This window comes from Equus caballus, chromosome X (assembly GCF_041296265.1).
Source record: "Equus caballus isolate H_3958 breed thoroughbred chromosome X, TB-T2T, whole genome shotgun sequence".
NCBI lineage: Eukaryota > Metazoa > Chordata > Mammalia > Perissodactyla > Equidae > Equus > Equus caballus.
Genome location: NC_091715.1, coordinates 39,717,549 through 39,742,383, shown reverse-complemented (window position 1 = coordinate 39,742,383; position 24,835 = coordinate 39,717,549). Strand labels below are relative to the sequence as shown.

General features: G+C 40.5%; 1 protein-coding gene across 7 annotated transcripts; it reads left to right on the top strand.

Moving 5' to 3' along the window:
* The first annotated feature begins 1,803 nt into the window (after nt 1-1,803).
* On the top strand, nt 1,804-24,263 carry ZNF182 (zinc finger protein 182). 7 transcript variants are annotated; one of them, XM_070258600.1, is made up of 6 exons: nt 1,804-1,948; nt 2,173-2,359; nt 3,480-3,537; nt 15,847-15,973; nt 16,284-16,379; nt 21,308-24,263. In XM_070258600.1, the coding sequence occupies exons 3-6, from the start codon at nt 3,523-3,525 to the stop codon at nt 22,939-22,941; spliced, it is 1,872 nt and encodes a 623-aa protein (XP_070114701.1). In that variant the 5' UTR covers nt 1,804-1,948; nt 2,173-2,359; nt 3,480-3,522; the 3' UTR covers nt 22,942-24,263. The 7 variants fall into 7 exon arrangements, with proteins under 7 accessions (XP_070114701.1, XP_070114705.1, XP_070114703.1 ...); XM_070258604.1 differs by having other exon boundaries at nt 1,810-1,948; nt 16,287-16,379; nt 21,311-24,263; XM_070258602.1 differs by having other exon boundaries at nt 1,810-1,948; nt 16,287-16,379.
* The last annotated feature ends 572 nt before the right edge of the window (nt 24,264-24,835 follow it).

Below are 24,835 nucleotides of genomic sequence, written 5' to 3'. Positions count from 1 at the left end.
CCTGCTTTCTCTCTTTGCTTTGTCTGCTAGGAAGCTCCATCTATATTTCTGGGAAAAACATTCCTTGGCTAGTTTTAATGGTTCTGGAATGAGGACCCTCAGATACTTTCTGGACGTTCTGTGGGATATTGAATAAGCAGAGTATGACTGGGTGGAAGTTAAGGATCCTACCTCGGGAACTTGTGTGACCTTGGGCAAGTTACTCAATCTCTCTGGGACTCAGTTTCCTCATCTGACAAGTGGGGGTGCATGGGACTGTTTACAGATAGTGGAGACTATCTGAGGCAGGTCATGTCATGTGCTTCACACAGTACCTGGCACATAGGAGACACTGAGCTCGGTCTGAGCCCCTATATCACTTGCTTGGCTTGTTGGCAGGAGCCTCCTCCCTGGTATTCCTGTTTTCGTCCTTTTCCTCTGCAGTCTGTTCTCCACAAAGCAGCCTGCAGGTCATCCTTTAATTTTTTTCCTTCTTACTAAAAAAAAAGTTTTACACATACACGTCTAATTTTATTTAAATAATAATAATAATAATAACAATCACTTATTTAGTACTTGCTTTGTGCCAGGCATTGTTCTAAAGCCTTTACAATGATCAATTCATTTGTCACCACAACCCTAATGAGGTAGGCACTGTCATTATGCCCGTTTTATAGATGAGGAAGCTTAGGACAGAGAAGTTAAGAGTCTTGCCCGAGGTTTCACAGCTAGTAGGTGAGGGTTTGAAACCAGGCTGTCTCCATTGTGTTACTTTGTTTTTTTGATTCTGTTTTCTTCCCTGTTATAGTCCCAATGTCTAGAACCCTAGCTGGCATGCAGGAAATGCTTAAGCAAATTCCAGTGGAGCTCCTGTTCTAGTGGTGCAAGACAGGCCATAAACAAGAGTTGAATATATGTGTATTTGTAACGTTAGTATATAATGCTAGATGGCTGCAGACTGGTCTTTTAGAAATCTGATCCCTTTAGGGCTTCTCATCGTGTCTATTAAGTCCAGAATGAAACATGAGCTCTGGCCCTGGCAGAGGAGGCTCTACAGCATCTGGCCCCCACTCACCTCTCCCTTGCCCGCACCTCCTACACTCCCAACACGCTGCCACTGTTTCTGTTCCTCCGACATGCCAAACTAGGTCCTCCTTCAGAGCCTTTGCAACAGCAGAGCCCTCCACCAGAAAGCTCTTTGCTTCAAATAGTCATGTGGCTGGCTTCTTTTAGTCAGCGTAACTGTGACCTCCGACGAAAAGAGATCATCCCTGCCCATCCAGAGAAAGCAACCTGTCAGCCACTGCTCACATCTCCTTCACCCCAGAGTGTGTGTGGGGGGTTCTACGCCGCCGTTTATTTATTCTTCAGCTTCTTGTTTGCATACGCTAGACTGTAAACTCCCAGCCCTCGCCACTGGACAGAGCCAGTGACCTTTCCCCACTTTGTGTATGCAATGCAATTCTGCCACGCATCCCGTCTTCCCGTTCAATTACACCTGCAAACCGGATGCTGCCCTCCAATTTCAAGACACCAAATTCCCGCCTGCTAGAATTTTCCTTAATTGGACACATGCCCGCCCCGCCATAAGGAAATTGGTCTTTGAAGTCTGAGGAAGGACGGCCACCAGAGAACAAAGTAAACACCTGCTAAACGCTGCCGCCCTGGAGGAGAAGCGACTCGGTGGGCTCGGCCAGCTCCTCAGAGCAGTGACGTCACCAGCACGGGCATCTTCCCTCTGCGCCTGCGCCGCAGCCCCATAGCGTTCGCGTCGGACTGGCGGGAGGGGGCCCCATGTTAACTACTGGCAAACGCGGGCTCAAAGCCCTCACTGAGCATGCGCACACCCGGCCGCTGCAGCCCTGCAGGCTGCCGAGCCCGAGTCGGTCCCGAAGCGGAAGTGCTCCTCCGGGCCAGTGTTGTAACGGTCTCCTCTGCAGCGAGCAGAAAATCTGTTGTCGAGAGAGAGGTTGAGGGGGCGAGAGCTAGGGGTGATGGCTGAGTGATGGGGAGTTCTAGGGGACGAGTGAAGGGGGATTTGTGGGGGTCATTGACGTGGGGGCTTGTGGGGTGAGTGATGGGGGACTGAGAGGTCAGTCAATGAGGGTATGTGGGCTCAGTGGTGGACAAAGTTATGGGGCTAGTCAGGGTTGAATGGGGCTTATTCAACTTTGACTTTTACACATTTTCCAGCACAGTGACCTGCGCTGAGGGTTCTTACGCATCCCTCAGGCCCCTCCTTCGGAGCGCCCCGCCTCTCCCTCTGCTCCTCTCCCCTTGCCCCAGCCCCTAGGTAGGGGCCTGGCGTGGATGCTCCAGCTGAAGTGAATCTGCATCCGAAGGCTTCCTTCCGGCTCCTGGGCAAGACGGCCCCAGTGAGGTGAGGAGAAGCAAGAGGCACCTGAGACGACTCACCTGCCTGGGGGCCTCACGCAGAGTTGGGGCTGGGGGAGTGGGCGGGGCCTGGTGCTGCGCGATCTGGGGGGATGGGCTTAAAACGTCAAGGGGATAATAGTTTTAAAGTTCAGGTTTTTTGGCGTTTAATAAGTAAGTAAAACATTTTAATTATGGATTAATTAGAAAATAGAGGAAAAGAATCAAAAGGAACTAGTTTTATGCCCCTACATTTAAATGTCCATTCTTAGACATTTTTTAGTGTGTATAAGGGGTATTTGTAAACATTTAACATATAGTTTTCTAATGGGCTCCTGCAGTTTTATAACCTGCCTTTTTTTGCTTAGAAGTTTACTCTGATTCAGATTAAAAATTTATAACATTTAAAACTTTTAATTTAGATATATGTACAGAAAAGTATACAGATAAGTGTACAGTTCCATACATTATTTTTAATAGCTACATAGCATTTCATTCCGTGTATTTTCTTATTAATCCCGTATTATGGGTCATTTACGATCATTTAAGTTTGGTATTGTTAAAATCAGTGCTGAGATGAAGGTACTTACAGAGAAATTATGATACAATATTTCATTAAGGAAAATATCTAGAAATACAATTTCTGCGTCAGTATACAAGCGTGTATATATACATACATACATAAAACCTTTTGGGGGCTGGCCCGGTGGCACAGCGGTTAAGTGCACACATTCCGCTTTGGCAGCCCAGGGTTCGCTGGTTCAGACCCCAGGTGCGGACATGGCACTGCTTGGCAAGCCACACTGTGGTAGGCGTCCCACATATAAAGTAGAGGAAGATGGGCATCGATGTTAGCTCAGGGCCAGTCTTCCTCAGCAAAAAGAGGAGGAATGGCAGCAGTTAGCTCAGGGCTAATCTTCCTCAAAAAAACACCTTTTTGTGTTAGATATTTACATGAGGAAAAGAGTCAAGAATACACAGGTAGTTGTTACAACTACGTGGTTGCCCACACCTCCGCAGAGCGGCCTCATGCACAGCTCGTGTCAGGGGATTTCTAGGCAGATAATTCTGGGCACTGGAAGCCTGATGGGGTCTCTCATATGCTCTACTGTTCTCCACTTTTCCAGCTCTGCCTTCACACATCTCTGCCTTTCCCCAGAAGAGCAGGAAATGGCTGCATCCCAGGTAAGTATGTTGTTTATCTGTTCTTTCCTCTATTTTATCATGGATGTGATGAGCTATGTAGGAATCTGTGACATAAAATAGGAAATTGTAGATAAGCAGTAGGAACAGGGGAAATGAGAGCAGTTCGAGGCCAAGGTAGAATGTAGAAGACTTAGGTGTGACAGATACTAATGTTGAGCTGCACATTTCTCTGTGAGCTTCTGGCAGCCAGAAGAAAATGTAACCAGTAACCTGACTCACCTTACTTGTCAGGAGAGAGCACACCAAGTCCTCAGGGAAGTAAAGGTTTCCTACCCTTGCTTGCAAGGCATTTCTTTGCTGGGTCTTCATGTGGATGGTGGAATTGTCTTCCACCACAGCCTGCTGAGAAACGCAGTCCCTGGTTTCCTGCAGCTCTTTCCTATAGCATTCCTCAGTGAGCTGGAGACATTATGTTGAAGTGTAATTTGGCACTGAAATATCGTAGGGAACTTGCTTGTCTTTCAAATGATTTTCTCGAAGTAATTTTCTCACTTGGACTTTTGATTCTCATTTGGCCAAGAGGCAGAGTTTTATCTTATCTGTAGTTTGATCTTTTCAAGAATGTCATATAAGTGGAATCGTATGGTATGTAGCCTTTTTTTTTTAAAAAAAATTTATCTTGCTAGGATTTTGATAGGAATTGAGTTAAATCTGTAGATAAGTATGGGGAGCACTGATAACTTTATTATGTTGTGTTTTCCAATCCATGAATGTAGTATGTCTCTCCATTTATTTAGATCTTCTGGGTTTATTTCATCAATATTTTGTAATTTTCAACATGCAGATCCTACACATGTGTATTAGTCTTCTCAGGCTGCCATAACAAAATGCTACAGACTGAGTAGTTTAAACAACAGAAGTTTATTTTCTCACCACTCTGGAGGCTGGAAGTCCCAGATCAAGGTGCCATCAGGGTTGGTTTCTGGTGAGAGTTCTCTTCCTGGCTTGTAGACAGTGGCCTTCTCACTGTGTCCTCACATGGCCTTTCCTCTGTGCTTGTGCAGAGAGAAAGAGAGATCTCTGGCGTTTCTTCTTCTTATAAGGACACCAGTCCTCCTGGATTAGAGCCTCATTCTTATGACCTCATTTAACCTTAATTCCCTGCTTAAAGGCCCCATCTCCAAATAAATTCACCTTGGGGGTTAGAGGTTCAACATAGGAATTTTGGGGGGACACAATTCAGTCTATAACAACATGTTTTGTTAGACTTATACATGTTTCATTTTTCAAGCTATTGTAAATGGCTTTGTTTTTTAAATTTCAGTTTCCAATATTCATTGCCAGTATATAGAAATATGATTGATTTTTGTTTGTTAAACTTTGCTATAGTCTGAATGTCTGTGTTCCCCTAAAATTCACATATTGGAATCCTAATGCCCTAATGATGGTGTTAGGAGGTGGGGCTTCCTCTTCTCTTTTATTTATTTACTTGTTTATGTCAGTAATATAAAATTTTTGTTTTTATTTTATTCAATGGAATATAATCCGTTATTGTCATTGTTTATTTTGATGCTCAATAGTCCCCAAGTTGGCCAGTGGGAGCCCATTTAAGCTGGCTTTTTTGTTCTTCTGACACATTCCTATAATTTTTGGAGCACTTCTTTACTTTCTGATGAAACAAGATGTTCCCGCCCTCATCTTTTACTTTCCCTGACCCAGGCCTGGAATCGGCCATTTCTCCAAGGAGCACTGGTTCCTATTAGTGGCTAATGATATATAGAAACCAAAATCTGGGTGCTAGGTGTGCTCATTGCCACTGGAGTGTCATTACTTCTAAGTTCTTTCAGTGAACAGAGCTTTGTATTTGTATGTGTGTCTATTTATATGTCTGTGTATGTGTGTGTATATATATATATAACTATACACATGCACACACAGACATATACATACACAGACAGACAGACAGACTTTGAATTCTTACAATATCTCAGGAATCTTCCCAGTCTTCCCTTATTCCATATTTGCATCTCCCTTCTCCAACAGTGAGTGCACAGATCCTAGCATTAATATGTTGACTCTTTTGCTCAGCCTGGCAATATACAGAAAGTAGAATCAGAATTCCTGCACCCACACCCGTGAAAAACCAACCTACTGAGTACAGTACATGGTTTGTTTGCATGCCTTTTATACTGAGGATATATAATCAGAGTACTCTGTTTAGAAGTCACTTGGATTGGTTTTTCATTTTTCTTTTCTTTTTTTCCTATCCAGCATGCTTATGTTATTTATTTGGTCAACAGTTAGGTTCATTTTTTGTTTGTATTCCATTTTAGATTTTATTTCTTTCTATTTTTGTTGATTTAATTTTATTCTTACCTTTATATGTAAAATGTTAATATGATTTGAAGAGACAAAACTATACAATTATATACACAGAATTGTCATCTCTCCACTGTACCTTCTACCCCATTTTGGAGGCAACCAGTCTTGTTAGTTTCTGATTTATGCTTATGATGTTTCTTTTTAAAATAAGCAGATAAATGTATACTTTAAAAATTTCCCCTTACTGCTCAAAAGGTATTATACTTGATTTATAGACTCTTTTGCACTGTGCTTTTTTCCCTTAACAATATATCTTGGAAATTGCTCCATGTATATTTACAAATATCGTCCTCATACAGTTTTAAAATTGAGATATAATTGACATATAACATTATATTAGTTTCAGGTGTACAAAATAATGATTTGATATTTGTATATATTGCAAAATGATCACCATAGTAAGTCTAGTTAACATCCATCACCACACTTAGTTACAAATTTTTTTTCTTGGGATGAGAACTTTTAGCAACTCTTAGCAACTTTCAAATATACACTACAGTATTATTAACTATAGTCACCACACTGTACATTACATCCCCAGGACTGGCTTATTTTATAATTGGAAGTTTGTTCCTTTTCACTACCTTCACCTATTTCGTCCACTCCCCAACCCCCGCCTCCGCCTGGCAACCACCAGTCTGTTCTCTGTATCTGTAAGATCATTTTGTTTTGTTTTGTTTTAGATTCCACATATAAATGACATCATATGTATCTGTCTTTCTCTGTCTGACTTATTTCACTTAGCATAATGCCCTCAAGGTCCATCCATGTTGCTGTAAATGGCAAGATTTCCTTCTTTTTTATGGCTGAATAGTATTCCATTGTGTATATCTATCTATCACGTTTTCTTTATCCATTCATCCATCAATGGACACTTGGGTTGCTTCCATGTCTTGGCTATTGTAAATAATGCAGCAGTGAACATGGGGGTGCAGATATCTTTTCCAGTTAGTGTTTTTGTTTCTTTTGGATAAATACCCAGAAGTAGAATTGCTGGGTCATATGATAGTTCTATCTAATTTTTTGAGAAACCGCCATACTGTTTTCCATAGTGGCTGCACCATTTACCTTCCCACCAACAGTGCACAAGGGTTCCCTTTTCTCCACATCCTCACCAACACTTATTTCTTGTCTTTTTGATGATAGCCATTCTAACAGGTGTGAGGTGATAGCTCGTTGTGGTTTTGATTTGCATTTCCCTGATGATTAGTGATGTTGAGCACCTTTTCATATGCCTGTGGGCCATCTGTATATCTTCTTTAGAAAAATTTCTATTTAGGTCATCTGCTCATTTTTTTTTTTGTTTCTGTTTTTTTTGTTTTTGTTTTTTTGGAGGAAGATTAGCCCTCAGCTAACTACTGCCAGTCCTCCTCTTTTTGCTGAGGAAGCCTGGCTCTGAGCTAACATCCGTGCCCATCTTCCTCTAGTTTATACGTGGGACGCCTACCACAGCATGGCTGCCAAGCAGTGCCATGTCTGCACCCGGGATCCGAACCAGCGAACCCCGGGCCGCTGAGAAGCGGAACGTGTGAACTTAACTGCTGCGCCACCGGGCCGGCCCCCATCTGCTCATTTTTTAATCAGATTGTTTGTTTTTATGCTATTGAGTTGATGAGTTCTTTATATATTTTGGATATTAACCTCTTATCAGATATATGATTTGCAAATATTTTCTCCAGTTCAGTAGGTTGTCTTTTCATTTTGTTGATGATTTCCTTTGCTGTGCAGAAGCTTTTGACTTTGATGTAGTAGTCCCATTTGTTTGTTTTTGGTTTTGGTGTCAAATCCAACAACTCATCACCAAGACTGATGTCAAGGAGCTCACTGTCTTTATTTTCTTGTGGGAGGTTTTTTGTTTTTTTTTTTAAAGATTGGCCCTGAGCTAACATCTGTTGCCAATCTTTTTTTTTTTCTTCTTCTTCTCCCAGAAGCCCCCCAGTATATAGTTGTATATTCTAGTTGTGAGTTGTGAGTGCCTCTGGTTGCGCTAAGAGTTTTAAGGTTTCAGGCCTTATATTCAAGTCTTTAATCCATTTTGAGTTAATTTTTGTGTATGCTGTAAGATAGTAGTGCAGTTTCATTCTTTTGCATGTGACTGTCCAGTTTTCCCAACACAGTTTATTGAAGAGATGTCCTTTCCCCATGGTATATTTTTGGCTCCTTTGTTGTTAATTAATTGACCACGTATGCTGGGTTTATTTCTGGGCTCTCTGTTCTGTTCCATTGATCTATGTGTCTTTTTTTATACCAATACCATACTGTTTTGATTACTATAGCTTTATGATACAGTTTGAAATCAGGGAGCATGATGCCTCCAGATTTGTTCTTTCTTAAAATTCTTTGGCTTTTCGGAGTCTTTTGTGGTTCCATATGAGTTTTAGGATTGTTTATTCTATTTCTGTGACTCGTTCATTTTTATAGCTGCGTAGTATTCCGTTAGTGTGTTCAACCATTCTTCTATGTACGTGGGAATTTTGGTTGTTTCCAGTATTTTGCAATTAAGAATAAGGCTGCAATGAAATATATTGTTTCCTTTTTGTACAGATATATCTTCTATATAAATTCCTACAAGTGGCATTGCTGGGTCAAAGGGTAAATAAGATTGGAGTTTTGTTAGATATTTCCGAATTCCCTTCTATAGGGGTTGCACTGTTTTCCATTCCCACCAACAGTGTATGATAGTGCCTGTTTCTCCGTGGCTGCACCAACAGAGTATGTTGTCAGACTTTAAACTTTTTCCAATCCGCTAGGTAAGAAATGGCATCCCTGTGCAGTTTCAATTCTCTTACTACAAGCGAAATTGAATATAATTTCATAAATTTAAGAGACATTTTATCGTTTTGTGAATTGTTTTATGTTTTTTTTTTTTTGCCTTATTTTCTATCAGGTATTTGGTCTTTTTTCCCCTTGATTTTTAAGAGTTTTTGTTAGTATATTAAGGATATTAATCTTTATCTTTGAGATGTGTTGCAACAGATTTTTCCCCCTAGTTTGTCATTTGTCTTTGGACTTATGTCTTTGGACTTGCAAAAGTGTTTTTATATTTTGTAGTTGTATTTATCAATCTTTTATTACATTTGGGTTTTTATTCAGTTAGAAAGTCTTTTCTCACACCCAGGCTATACAGGCATTCACCCATGCTTTCTTCTAGTACTTTGTGTGATTTCAGTTTTTTACATTTAGATCCCTGATGCATTTGACATTTATTCTTGTGTATGGTATGAGGTATGGATCCAGCTTAGCCTTTTCCAGATGGCTCTCCAGTTGTCCCAGTACCATGTATTAAGAAGTGTGCCTTTCACCTTGCGCTTTGAGAGAATGCCTGTATCAAAGTGTGTTCTGGTGTCTGGTAGGACTGCTTCCTCCCTCATAGTTTTTCTTTTATAGTGTTTTTCTAGCTCTTCTTGCACATTTTTTTTTTGATATGATCTTTAGTATTTCCTTATTTAGTGCCATTAAAAAGCTTGTTTTTTAATTGAAATCACATTAAATTTATCGTTAACTTAGGGATAACTGCATCTTTGTGACTTTGTGCCATTCTATCTGTGAAGAGTTTGACAACTATGAAGTTAGAAGGAACAGTTCCCATAAGAGACCACCCTCACTTCCGATACCAGTTGCAAGTTCAGGGGTCCCCAAATCACCTTAGGTCTGGTAATTCGCTGGAAGGACTCACAGAACTTACTGAAGTCTATTATACTCCTGGTTATGGCTTGTTAGAGGGAGAAGACAGATTGGAATCTGCCAAGGGAAGAAGTGCATAGGGCAGGGTCCAAGAAAGTACCAAACACAAAGCTTCTGTTTTTCTCTCCCCATGGAGTCAGGATGTGTGACTTTTTCGGCATTGATATGTGATAGTATGCATGGAGTTCTGTCAACCAGGGAAGCTCACATGAGCCTCACTGTTCAGAGTTTTTATTAGGGCTTCATTTTATAGGCATGATTGTCCACCTAGGGGCTCTCTGTCTCCAGCCCCTCTTGGAGTGACCCAAAGACCCCTACAAATCACATTACTACACTATCCATGGTGACCCAAGGCCCCTATGAAAAATGTCCTTCCGTCCTTCCTTCCTTCCACTCCAGTCCATCCTTCCATTCTTCTTGTCTTCCTTCCATTCCAGTCCATCCTTTCTTCTATTCTTTCCTTCTTTCCTTCCATTTTAGTCCTTCCTTCCTTCTTTCCCTCCCTCCTTCCTTCCCTATCTATCTATCTTTGGCTATTTTAAAGAAATTATCATCAATTCTAATCTTCTTTAGTTTTTTATCAGGATTGGGTATTGAATTCTGTTTCAATATTTTTATATCAGCATTTCTTATATTAATTATATTAATCATATAAATTCTCTCCTTAGGTCTATTTAAATAGTGAATTATGTTAATGAATTTTCAATATTGAAATATCAGTATATACCTGGAATAAATCTTACTTGGTCATGATGTATTATTGTCTTAGTGTTGATTGATTTTGTTTGCTTATATTTTATTTAGGACTTTTGCACTGATGTTCATAAGTGAGATTGGTCTGTAGTTTTCCTATTTTGTACAATCTTAAATGAGTTTATATATCAAATTTATACTCAATTCATGTGAGAATTTGGAAGCTTTCATTTCCTATGCTTGGGAAGAATTAGAGCATTTAGAGTCTTCTCAGGTCTTTGTGAGCATGAGTCTTGTCCTGGGCATACAAGCCTTTCTGAGTCCTCTGTGCATGGATGTGTTTGAATGTGCTAATTTCCTGAAGAATCTTTCTTAGCTTTCCCTCTCAAGCCTTAGGCAGTCTATTGTGTGTCTGGACTGCAATCTTTTGCCCCAGGCATCTGTGGGTTGTTAGTTTGCCTTGCAGCCTCTTAGAGCAGGCTGCTGCTTTTCTGGCCGGAGTTGTGAGTTAGGCAAAACAGAGACGGGTACCCTCATCAGTCCCTCTGGCAGCCCCCAGACAGGTAAGAACAGACACACGAATTTGTGAGGAAGGTCTGTTCTGTTCCCTCCAGACCAGGGAACAGGGTCCCACCCTGGGAACATGGCCTGCTGCTGCTGTAAAACTGCCGCCCCTCATGGAAAGGGGTAGGGCAAGGGCAAGTAAAAATGCTGTGAGGTTTTTCCACCGTCTTTTTTTTTTTTTTTTTTTTTAAGGATTGGCACCTGGTCTAACAACTGTTGCCAATTTTTTTTTTCTGCTTTATCTCCCCAAACCCCTCCTGTACACAGTTGTATATCTTAGTTGCATGTCCTTCTAGTTGTGGGATGTGGGACGCCACCTCAACGTGGCCTGACGAGCGGTGCCATGTCCGCACCCAGGATCCAAACCGGGGGCTGCTGCAGCGGAGCGCGCAAACTTAACCACTCGGCCATGGGGCCGGCCCGTCTTTTTTTTTTTTTTTTGTAGGGAAGGATTCACCCAGAGCTAACATCTGTTGCCAATCTTCCTCTCTTTTTTTCCCTCCCCAAAGCCCCAGTACACGGATGTATATCCTAGTTGTAAGTCCTTCTAGTTCTTCTATGTGGGATGCCACCACAGCATGGCTACCGACAGCCGAGTGGTGTGGTTGCACACCCGGGCACCAAACCCGGGCCACTGAAAGGGTGAGAGCACTGAACTTTGACCACTAGGCCGTCAGGGCTGGCTGACCCACCATCTTTAGGTTGCCTTTTTCTTGTTTGCATGTTCGCTTTATTGCTGCAAACCTTTGACTGTTTTCCAGAGTTCTGACTAAGTTGGTTCTGACAGTTTCTGCTTGTTTTTTGATGTTTCTGGGGGGAGGATGAGAGCTTGGAGCTGCCTACTCTGTCATTTTGCTGACGTCATTGTGGGGGGTGAATTTCTCATCACCCGAAATATTTTCTCATTTTCTGTTATTCCTGACAAAGCTTTGACTGGATCCAGACCGTTTGCACCTGTTTGTTTTGAGGACAGTGTTGGAGGTTGGGGTGGCTTGCATGATTCTCAGTTCAAGAGCACCCTCTTTTCTCAGTGAGGCAAAGTGCAATTTCCTTAATGGCTGACGCTCTGGGCACTGTGGAGCGCCACTGTGCATGCTCCCACTTGTTTTCATTTGTTTTGGTCATTCTTTGTCTTACGTGACCCTGAACTTCCCTCTAGTTTTTTCCCTTCACTACCCAATCTCCAAATGGTTTTTCCTCGCTGCTTTTTATCCTCTGCTCCCTCAGAGGCAATGCTTTTTTGTGACTGCCACCTTGGGTCCTACACATCTTTCCTATAGCTGGTGCTCTGTTAGATCTGGCCAGTTTGTCAGTATTTTCATACTTACGGCAGATTTTCTCTTTCTAAGCATGATTTGAGCTTATCCTTAGGCTCTCTGCTCCCCTCTTCTGTTCGCTTGACTGTTTTTTCAGACCCTTCTCACACTCCAGAAAGGTTTACAGCAGTAGTTTGAAGGCAAGCTGAGCTGGAAATTGGTATTTGTGTTTTACTCGTAGGTAATTAGAAATTTGTAGTAGTCTCCATATTCTATTACAAGTTATAGTGCAGGTGTAGGTTACGTGTGGTTTTATTTGTTCTTCATGTTGGTCTGTATAGTCTTGGAGGATATGTGGCGAGATTTGGATTTACACAGATGCAGTTATTCTAGATTAACTAGAAACTCCTTAATTTTTTTAAAATAAAAAAACTTTTATTTAAAAAATTTTTTAAATAAAAACAAGATATAATTTGTATACAGTAAGACCCTCTTTAGCGTACAGTTCTGCAAGTTCTGACAAACTCGTACAGTAGGTGACCACGACCACAATGAAGATAGAACAGTTCTGTCGCCTCCCAATACTTCCCCTTTGTAGTCAGTCCCTTGCTGCACCCTGGGCCCTGGTGGTCACTGATATACTTTTGGTTTCTATAGTTTTGCCTTTCCCATAATGTCGTATAAATGGAATCATACAGTATGTAGCTTTTTGAATCTGGCTTCTTTGACTTAGCGTAATGCATCTGAGGTGCATCATGCTGTTGCCTGTATCATTCGTCCTTTCATTTTTATTGCTGAGTAGCATCACACTGTATGGATTCCAGTTTGTTTCTCTCTTCAGTGGTTGGACACCATTTGGGTTGTTTCCAGATTTGGGTGATTACAAATATAGCTGCTATATAAGTGTTCGTGTACAGATTTGGGGGTTTATATAAGTTTTCATTCCACTTGAGTAAATATACCTGTGAGTGGGATTGCAGGGTTGTATGGGAGTAGATGCTTAATTTCATAAGAAACTGGAAAACTGTTTTGCAAAGTGGCTGTGCCATTTTGCGTTGCTGCCTGTGATACATGAGAGTTGCAGTTGTCCCACACCCTCACCAGCAGGTTTTTTTCCCATTCTAATAGGTGTGTTGTGGTATCTCATTGTGGTTTTAATTTGCAGTTTCCTCATGGCTAATGATGTTGGGCATCTTTGTATGTGCTTATTTGCCATTTGTATATTTCCTTTGGTGAAGTATCTCTCTTTTACCTTTTTTTGTTTTTTAGTTTTCAGAGTTCTTTATATATTCTCAATACAACTTCTTTGCTGGATATGTGATTTGTAAATATTTTCTTCCATTCGTGGCTTTTTATTCTCTTAACAGTGTCTTTTGAATTTTGGTGTCACATCTAAGAAATATTTGGCTAACCTAAGGTTAAAAAGATTTTCTCTTAGGAATTTTATAGGTTTAGATTTTTTTTTAAAAGATTTTATTTTTTCCTTTTCCTCCCCAAAGCCCCCCGGTACATAGTTGTATATTCTTTGTTGTGGGTCCTTCTAGTTGTGGCATGTGGGATGCTGCCTCAGCGTGGTTTGATGAGCAGTGCCATGTCCGCACCCAGGATTCGAACCAACGAAACACTGGGCCACCTGCAGCGGAGCGCGCGAACCCAACTACTCGGCCACGGGGCCAACCCCTGTAGGTTTAGATTTTACATTTAGGTCTGTGATCCAACTTGAGTTAATTTTTATATATTTTGGTGGTATGCGTTGAAGTTCTTTTTTTTTCCTGCATATGGCTATCCAATTGTTCCAGCACCATTTGTTGAAATTCAGAACTCCCATTTTCCATTGAATTGCCTTTGCACTTCTGTTGAAAATAATTTTTAAGTAGAAAGATATAAAGTACATTTAATTATAACATACATGAAGTGCAGTTTATAAGTGTACAGCTTGATGAATTACCACAAAGTGAATACACCCTGTAGCCACCCCAGGTCAACATCAGAACATAATTAAGACCTCCAAATGCCCACTGATGCCCTCTCCCAGTCAATACCACCCCTGAAGGTAATCACTCTCCTGACTTCTAACGTCATTGCAACGATTGGCCTTGCTGGTTCCCTTACTATGTATAGATAGAATCATGCAGTATGTACTCTTTTGATCTGGATTCTTTTACTCATCAGTACATCTGTGAGAATCATCTCTGTTGGATATGCAGTTGTAGTTCATTCATCTTCATCACCGCACAGTATTCCATTGAATGACTGTGCCACAATTTACCCATTGTGGTGTTGAGGGGCATTTGGATTTTTTCACCATTTACTATTAGAAATTGTTTTCTAGAGCACATGTGCATGATTTTCTCTAAGGTGTGTACCTAAGAGTAGAATTGCTGGGTCATAGTGTATGCAAATCATTAACTTCAGTAAATAATGCCCGAACTGTTTCCTCAAGCAGTTATACCAGTTTATATTCCTACTAGCAGTGTGTGAGAGTTCCCATTTCAGCACAATCTTATGGTATTTTGATCTGCTTAATTATAACTTTTCTGGTAGACGCATAGTGGTGTCCGCGTGTGGCTTAAATTTTCACTTACCTGAGTGGGTTGAGTAAGGGGGTTGAGTACATTTCAGTGGTTACCTGAATGCTAATGAGGTTAAGTGCATTCTCTTATGTTCATTGGTCATTTGGATTTTCTTTGTAGTGAAGTACCTCTTCACATCTCTTGTCTATTTTTCTCTGTTGTCTGTATATTTCTTATTGATTTGTACGGGTTATTTTATAGGTTCCAGATCAGATCCCTTTACCACTTGTGAATGTTGCAGATAATCTCCTCATCTATAGCTTGCCTTTTTACTGTTGTACTTTTTTTTTTCAAGATTGGCCCTGAGCTAGCATCTGTTGCCAATCTTTTTCTTTTTTTCGTCTTCTTCTCCCCAAAGCGCCCCCCAGTACATAGTTGTATATTCTAGTTGTAGGTCCTTCTGGTTCTGCTGTGTGGAATGCCGCCTCAGCATGGCTTGATGAGCTGTGCTAGGTCCGTGCCCAGGATCTGAACTGGCGAAACCCGAGGCCCCTGAAGCAGAGTGCACAAACTTAACCACTTGGCCATGGGGCTGGCCTCTCTTGTACTTTTAATCTTGTAACATTTATAAGTCTTTTCTTTTTGAGTAGTGCTTTTCACGTCTTGTTTTAGAATTCTTTCCGTACCCCAAGACTATGGAAACATTTTCCTATATTATATTCTAGACACTTTATTGTGTTACCTTTCTTTTTTTTCTCCCCAAAGCTCCACTACATAGTTGTATATCCTAGTTATAAGTCTTTTTTTAATGTGTGTGTATGTGTGTGTTACCTTTCACATTAGATTTATAATTTACCTGTAGCTGAGTTTTGTGTATGGTGAGAGTTAGGGGTTAAATATCATTTTTCCCATATAGATATCCAGTAACCCATCCACATTTATTTGAACCCATCCTCATCCTCTCCCCATGCTTTGCAATGCCAACTTTGTCATAACTCAGGTGTCCATACATATTTGGATTCTCTTTTTAGTTCTACTGGACTATTTGTCTATCCTTGTGCTAATACCACATTGTCTTACATATTCTATTACTTAATGGAATAGTTTTTCTGTTATGATTCGTGATTTCCCCACAAAGTAGGCATCCTGTGTTAAGTCATCATTGTGAACTGGGAACTCAATCAGAAGTTTCTCTACATTCCATCCTCATCACCCAGTGGTCAGCATTTTAGAATAAAAGGCATGTGCAATTACAGGGACTTCTGACATTTGAGGACGTCGCTGTGGATTTCACCCAGGAGGAGTGGCAGTACCTGAACCCTCCACAGAGGACCTTATACAGAGATGTGATGCTGGAGACCTATAGCAACGTGGTCTCCGTGGGTAAGAATGGCTCCCTCAGGTAATTGCGCTGTTTATTATTATTGTGTCTGATAGAGGGCCTTTCCTTTCTCAATTTCGGAACTCACAAGTTTCTGAACTGCTTAAAGAGTTTGACATTGAATTCCAGAGGTTAAAGTTCCTTTTCCCCCTTTGCTTTCCTGTCAGGGTGTTTGTGAGCTCAAAACCCAGGTGAAATGGTTTGACTTGCTACTGTGTCAAGTGATAGGTCCCTTGTGCTGTCCCAAACTCCCCCTTCCTCTTTCTCGGAGGCTCTGAAGACCAAGGAGGTATCACTGTCATTTCTCATTAGCAGGGCAGCAGGTTACCAAACCAGACCTCATCCTCAAATTGGAGGTGGAAGAGCCGTGCCCAGCAGAAGGAAAAATCCCAGTTTGGAGCTTTCCAGGTAAGTGGGATTGACCCAAGCTATGGGGACATGAGGTCCCAGCTTGTCAGTCAAGGCTGAGGGTCTCTGAAAGGGCTTTCAGGAGTATCTTGGAAAGGTCATGGCCCTTTGATGCTGTTGGAGGACAGGGACATGAACACCTCAGACATAAGGCTGACACCCTCTCCCCCGTCCCACATCTTCCAGACCATTCTCCTTAAGTGGTGCTCACCCACAAGTTTCTGCACAGCTCCTTTTCGCGGTATGTAAGTGTCATGTAAATGCCAATCCCCTTGTCCCCCAGCCCTGCCCCATTTCTCACTGCCGTATCTGAAGCCAGGCTGCATTAGTCACAGGCCTAGACGCTAATGTTCTAAGTCTAGATTAGACTACCTGCTTCCATTTAGCTTAGATAGTCCCATCAGATTTGCTCTCCTAAAACATCTTATCTCTTTTTAAAAATAGCTTTATTGAGATATAATTCACATACCATACAATTCATTCTTTTGAAGTATACAAATTCAGTGATTTTTAGTATATTCACAGAGTTGTGCAACCATCACCACTATCTAATTCTAGAACATTATCATTACCCCTAAAAAGAGACCCCTATCCCTTATCAGTCACTCTCCATTCCCTCCTTCCTCCAGCCCCTGGCAGCCACTAGTCTACTTTCTGTGTCTGTGGATTTGCCCATTCTGGACATTTCATATAAATGAACCATACAAAATGTGGCCTTCTATGTCTGGTTTCTTTCACTTGGCATGTTTTCAAGGTTCATCCATATTGTAGGATGTATATAATTTTGGAACATACATAATTTTAGCATGTATATAATTTTGTAGCATGGATATAATTTTGTTTATCCATTTTGTTAACACATTTTCTTTATCTGTTCATCTGTTGATAGACATTTAGTTTCTTTCCACTTTTTGGCTATTACAGATAATGCTGCTATGAACATTCATGTAGAAGTTTTTGTGGTGATGTATGTGTTCATTTCTTTTGAGTACATACATAGGAGTGGAATTGTTGGACCACGTTATAACTGTGTGTTTAACATTTTGTGGAACTGCTAAACTGTGTGAATATCCTGTTCCTCCAAAATTTTTACCCAGTAGCTTTTAACATTCACTGATGATTCTTGCCTGAATTAATTATTACTAAGATAGTTGGTAAAAATGGTAAATTTTCTATCATTCCTTCTACATTTGTAAGTTGGCGCTCTTCTGTAAAGAACTCTCCCTCGCCCTATCTGCATTAATTAATTAATTTTAGTATCAGCATAGGCACATAGGTTTTTATTTTTCAGTGTGTTATAATCCGTTCCTGTCTACTGTTGTTATTCATTTTGACGTTCAAATTGTCTTCAGTTTGCTAGTAGGAGTCCCTTCAGCTGACTCCTCTGTCTTTTGACATGTCCCCATCATTCTTTGAGCACTTTCTGGCGGGTTCACAGTGTACTTACTGCATTTCAGAGCTGGAATCAGCAGCTTCTCCCAGGATCCCCAGTCCCTTTAGTGAGGAATGGTGCTGGGAAATGAGGACTCGGTGCTGGGTGTGCTCGTAGCTACTCGGGTCCTTGTTTCTTAGAATCGACAGATGATTCCCCTCCATCTGTCTTTTTCCCCTTGTATTTTTTTTTAAAGATTTTATTTTTCCTTTTTCTCCCCAAAGCCCCCTGGTACATAGTTGTATAGTTTTAGTTGTGGGTCCTTCTAGTTGTGGCATGTGGGATGCCGCCTCAGCGTGGCTTGATTAGCAGTGCCATGTCCGCGCCCAGGATCCGAACCCGAGAAACCCTGGGCCACTGAAGCAGAGCACGCGAACTTAACCACTCAGCCACGGGGCCGGCCCCTCCCTTGTATTTTTTTAAGAAACTGAATCATGTCATTAGTTTTCTGCATTCTGGATTTAGCTCATAAGTACCCCATGGTGGTATCTGACATATTCCTCTGTCCCCTCTTTTTCTTGTAAATTGGTAGTTAGATCTCAAAGCTTCATCACATTTAGGGTTTTATTTTTTTCTTTTAGCAAGACCATTTCCTAGCTGGTGTAACATACTTCCATCAGGAGGCATTGTAATGCGTGGTTGTCTCTTTTTTCTATGTTATGAGTCATTGGTGAGCATTGCTTAGATCCATTAATTAATTAATGGTTGCAAAGTGGTGATATTCTAATTCTGTCATTCCTTCTTTGTTATTAGCTGGAATATTTCTATAAAGAGGGATTGCCCTCCATCTATTATTTGGTTAGATGTTAGTTACATATGAGTTACATATTGTACAGAATAGGTACATAGTAAACATATGAGTTATATATGTTTTTCCATTTATTTACCAGTTTTCAAAATAATGAGTTGGTTTTGTAGCATCATTCAAAGGTGACCAGTATGTCTTTTTTTGAGTATCACTTATGGACTTATGACTTTAAACATTTTTCTGTTTTAATCCATTGCCTTATCCTTATTATGAATCACAGTGCCCCATCTCTGGCCAGTGGAAACCTCTTCAAAGTGCTTCCTTAGTCTTTGGTAGCTTCTTTACTTTCTGGTGTTACAAGAGTTCCAGGCTCATTTTATATATTTCCTGTCTCTGACCTGGAATCAGCCATTTCTCTGAGGAGCCCTGGTTCTTTGTAGTGGTAAATACTGTTTTGAGACCACAATTTCGATATTAGGGAATTGTTTCTAGGCCTTTCCATTGACCGAGCTAGGAACTATATAAAAAAAGATTTTTAAGAGAAAATACATCATGTATTCAAATTGATATTTCCAAATCAAATTCTAGACCTAAAGATTGTTAATTTCCTAATCTTATATCTGATGGTAGTACTGTTAGTATTCTGAGACCGCTGAATGTGTATAGTGGGTGGAATCAGTTGCAGTAATCACGTTGGTGCCGTTGAGAATCAAGACTTTTCAGCATGGTTGTTAGGACATACAGATGAAGGGGTATTTAATATTATTAGGGGATCCTTTTATATTGAATTTTACTTTATGATTATATGAAATATTTATAAAATATTTACTTGGTTCCAAAGTCAAATCTCGAAAACAACGTATATTCAAGAAGTCCAGCTTCATCCCCTGTCCATCCCACTCCCTTCCTCCCCCCAAAGGTAACCACTTATGAAAATTTAAAGGTTTATCCTTCCATTGTTTTTTACACTATGAGCCTATATAAATATATATCTCTATATTTGTTTCCTTCCTTAGAAAAATGTTAGCCTACTATGCATAGTTTTATTCATCTTCTTTTTTTCACTTAATATTCAAGGACATGGTAAACATATTGAGATATCCCTTATTTCTTTTTATAGTAGTGGCTCCTAATAATCATAATAGTAGTAGTAGTTGTTGTCATTGTTGTAGTAGTAGTAATGTAGTAATTGTTCTAGTAAACGTTTGAAAGTACTTGCTATGTGTCATGTATACCCTGTTATAAGTAAGTGGATCCCATTAATAAACATTTGGGTGGGCACTGTTATAATTCATGTTTTCCAGGTGGGAGAGTAAGATACAAAGAGGTTAGATTACCTGCCTAAGGTCGCAGAGCAAGTGAAAGGCTGAGGCAGGATTTGATCCTGGGCTAGAGAGCCCATGAGCCTAGCACGCCTGCTACGCTGCTTCTTACTACCCAACGAAGTCCAGATTCAGTAGGTCCTTGGTGGAGCTTGGGTCCCATCAAATGCATTTTGTAAAAGCTTTTCCTGTGACTCTGATTTTCACTCCTAGTTTAGAACTAGTGCTTTACTATCCAAAGAAAGGAAGTAATAAGAAGAGAAACCACAGATGCATGATCCATTTTAAAATTCAGTATTACTATTGTAAATGTTATCCTTATTAAATCTAAGTGGTAATATGAGTAGTTATTGTAGTCTTTTTTCAACTTTTCTGTATGGTTGAATATTGTCATATAAAATTTTAGGGAGAAGTGAGAAGAAGAGTAAACTACAAAAAAGGATAAAAATTCAGTATATGTGCAAAAAGTATTTACCATATTTTATGAACTTGAAGATACCGTGGATTTAAGACACACCACTAAGAAAGAAAAATTGCCACCAGTTAATTTTTGACATGTCATTGATTGTAAGGTGCATCTGGATTCAGATATGTTAAAATGTGGACTAATATACATCTTGCAATTGATGAAATATGGTATATTAAAGGCAACACTTTGCAATTTTAATTTTCTAAATGAGTGGTACAGATGACCAACTACTTTAGAAGTTAATAAAAGTTAGTTATAGAGCAAGAGCAGGGTAAACTTTTTTGAAAAGACTGAACTGCCTCTTGAAAGTTTTCTATATTCTGAATAGAGCAAAATGTGGAGGACTGGGGTATGTCGGTGGTGGAACATGCGGAAGGGTTTGGAGTTAATAAGAGACATAGTTTTCAGTGGAAATAGTGTAGACAGGTGCAGAAGGTGGTGTCGAAGAACTGTGAATGCAAGCTTAGATGGATAGAAAAGTGAATCCAGATTGGGCAAAGATCTTTAGGTTTTTCTTTGTTTTGTAAGACTAATTATTCTACATCTTTCTCTCATTTACTGAGAATGTGGATTCAGGATTCTTGTAAGATTTGAGTCCACAATTCACACAGTTGCATTTCTACCTAGGTGGAAATAGTATAAGTCAGGTACAGTTAAGAGTTCATATTATAAACGAAGGTAAGGGGTGATAAGGTCCTCAGAGTTGATGGAAATCAGAGATAATGCAGAAGTGGAGGTAAGAAAGACTGAGGCGTCAGGGTGAGATTGTTCTTGGTAACACAAAGGCTAGCAGGTGGGAGTTTAGTAAAAGAACAGGATTCGATGGTCAAGATTCTCTCTCCAGTAACTCTGATAAAATGAGATAATAGTAACAGCTTTCATATGGCATGGCATTTCTAAAGAAGGTCCATTCTATAATGTTAAAGTATAAAAATGGTTTACTGTACTTCTTTCTAGAAGAAGCCTGCCAAGTTGATGAACAGATTGAGAGACAGCACCAGGATGATGAAGATAAATGTATCTTGATGCAAGTTGGATTCCCTGATGAGAAAACAGTTACCACCAAGAGTGACCATGACTATAATGAATTTGGAAGCACACTTCACCTGAGTACAAACCTTGTCGTTTCAATACAAAGACCCCATAAATATGAGTCATTTGGAAATAATATGGTAGATAATTTAGACTTATTTAGTAGAAGCTCTGTAGGAAAGAAACATGATAATGGATGTGCAAAATTATTCTTCCATACTGAGTACGAGAAAACAACTCCTGGAGTGAAACCCTATGGATATAAAGAGTGTGGAAAGGCCCTCAGGCGAAAGAAAGGTCTTAGTCTACATCAGAGGATTAAAAATGGAGAGAAGCCCTTTGAATGTACTGCATGTAGGAAAACCTTTAGCAAGAAGTCACACCTCATTGTACATTGGAGAACTCATACGGGAGAGAAACCCTTTGGATGTACTGAATGTGGAAAAGCCTTTAGCCAAAAATCTCAGCTCATCATACACCTGAGAACTCATACAGGAGAGCGACCCTTTGAGTGTCCGGAATGTGGAAAAGCCTTCAGAGAAAAGTCAACTGTCATCATTCATTACAGGACTCACACAGGAGAGAAACCTTATGAATGTAATGAATGCGGAAAAGCCTTCACTCAGAAGTCAAACCTCATTGTCCATCAGAAAACGCACACAGGAGAGAAGACTTACGAATGCACTAAATGTGGGGAATCTTTCATACAGAAGCTTGATCTAATTATACATCATAGTACTCATACAGGGAAGAAACCCCATGAATGTAATGAGTGTAAGAAAACTTTCAGTGATAAGTCAACTCTCATTATACATCAAAGAACTCATACGGGAGAGAAACCTCATAAATGTGCTGAATGTGGGAAGTCTTTCAATGAGAAGTCAACCCTCATTGTGCATCAGAGAACTCATACAGGAGAGAAACCCTATGAATGTGATGTGTGTGGAAAAACTTTCACCCAAAAGTCAAACCTTGGTGTACATCAGAGAACTCATTCAGGAGAGAAACCTTTTGAATGTAATGAATGTGAGAAAGCGTTCTCTCAGAAATCCTATCTCATGCTACACCAGAGAGGTCATACAGGGGAGAAGCCCTATGAGTGCAATGAATGTGAAAAAGCATTTTCCCAGAAGTCATATCTCATTATACATCAAAGAACTCATACAGAAGAAAAACCCTATAAATGTAATGAATGTGGCAAAGCCTTCAGAGAAAAGTCAAAGCTCATTATACACCAGCGAATTCATACAGGAGAGAAACCCTATGAATGTCCTGTATGTTGGAAAGCTTTTAGCCAGAAGTCACAGCTCATAATACATCAGAGAACACACACAGGAGAGAAACCCTATGCATGCACTGAGTGTGGCAAAGCTTTCAGAGAAAAATCAACATTCACAGTACACCAGAGAACTCATACCGGAGAGAAACCCTATAAGTGTGCAGAATGTGGGAAAGCCTTTACCCAAAAATCAAACCTTATTGTACATCAGAGAACACATACAGGAAAGAAGGCCCATGGGAAAGGCCACACCCGAAAGTCAAAGCTCATTGCACACTAGAGAGTAAATCGACAGTGCCTGTTACATACACTGAAGGAAAGCTTTGTTGATTTAATTAACGTTTTAAAAGTATGTTCTGACTTCTGGTTTAAATATGGGGAGTAAAATCAGCCTTTTTTCTTTTCATCTCAGGCTTCACCCAAAAGCTACAGGGGGAAAAAGCAGCAGAAGTGTAATCTCTGACAAAATTAGAAGAGAGCTGAAACCCTGATGAGAGGGCTGCCAGAGGCAGAGGAACTCAAGTACCAGCACAGGAGACTCAGAACAGAGAGAACTCTCATGGCTGCAGATGTGAGACGGGACTGGGAAGGAGTCTTAGCTGGGGTTCAGGCTATACCCTGAGGGCAAGACTATACACATACACAACAGCAGTACCAGAGGGCATGGGCTGGTGGGAGGTAGGAGGTCTCCTGGACCCATTTGGGGTCTGAGAAGAGACAGGCAGGGGCTTCAACAAGGAATCACTCGGACAAGCCATACTTGCAGAAAGTAGCTTGTGCTCACAGGAGGAGCAGTTGGCGGGGGCTAGGGCAAGAGAAGGGAGTGCTCCTTGTGAAGGACCCTACAGCTGCCCCTGTTTGCTGACATGGGAGATGTCAAGTTGAAACGACTACCAAATGGAAAAAAAAAATCCCAGTTGTAAGAAAAACTCTGATCTGCCCAGAATGCGGCCCCTGTTTCTTCTACCACATGAACCTCCAGAAAACATCAAGTCCAGAAAAAACTATTCAAAGTGGAATGATTCCAAAGTAATCAAAACCATGAATGCACATGGCTTGTGAGCCAGCAGTCCCCCTTCTAGGAATGTATATACTCATGCATGTACAGAATGACGAACACAGAGGTATTCACTGATCCACTGTTTATAAAAACAAAAGGTTGAAAGCTGTCCAAATGACACCACCAGAGATCTGGTTCCTGAAATCCTGGTACATTCATACAGCAAACTCCTAGGTAGACAAAAATGCATAAATATATAAAGAGAACTTGGACACCATTTGTGTAGTGATGTGGGATGGTCTCCAGCATACATTATTAGGCGAGAAAAGCAAGGTGCAGGATAATGAATATAATATGCTACCATTTGTATCTAAAAAGGAGAACCAATAGTAAGTACATAGTTGAGTGTATATGCACAAACTATCTGGGGAAGGATACACGAGAAGCTGGGAACCCTGAGTACCTCTGGGAAAGGGAAGGGGAAGTGGGTGGCTGGGAGGATGGAATTGGGAGGGAGACAATTGTATACCCTTTGATAACTTTTGAAAATGATAGTATGTGGATGTACTACCTTTTCAATAAATAAAACTTTTTAAAAAGCATATTTCTATCACTGTTATAATGAAGTCAGATTCTAGATACAGGATTTCATAATATTTAATGCAGATATGCTAAATGTGGAGTTTAAGTTTTTGGAGTGAATAAATTGAATAATCAGTCATAGAGAACAGTAGATAACCAATCAGTTCCAAAGGCACACAGGCATTACTTTCCTGAGGGTGCCAGAGAAACTGATTCTTGGCCTGGTGGCGTAGTGGTTAAGTTCATGTGCTCTGCTTCGACAGCCCAGGGTTTGCTGGTTCGGATCCAGGGTGCAGACCTAGCACTGCTCGTCAAGTCACGCTGTGGTGGCGTCCCACATAAAATAGAGGAAGATTGTCACAGATGTTAGCTTAGCAACAGTCTTCCTCAAGCAAAAAGAGGAAGATTAGCAACATATGTTAGCTTAGGGCCAGTCTTCCTCACAGAAAAATAAAGAAATAAAAAAATAAAGTGATTCTCCGGTCAGATGGGACCACATTATGCAAACCTAAAATAATTGAAACTGGAACACATTTCTTCTTTAGTATGCACAGTGAGAGCTATGAAAATATCCTGTACTAAAGGCCACCAA

Excerpts from the sequence above, each read along its gene's own strand:
- ZNF182 (XM_070258600.1), top strand. Across the intron at positions 15,974-16,283 it reads TAGCAACGTGGTCTCCGTGG|CAGGGCAGCAGGTTACCAAA; the intron begins GTAAGAATGGCT and ends ATTTCTCATTAG. Across the intron at positions 16,380-21,307 it reads CCCAGTTTGGAGCTTTCCAG|AAGAAGCCTGCCAAGTTGAT; the intron begins GTAAGTGGGATT and ends ACTTCTTTCTAG.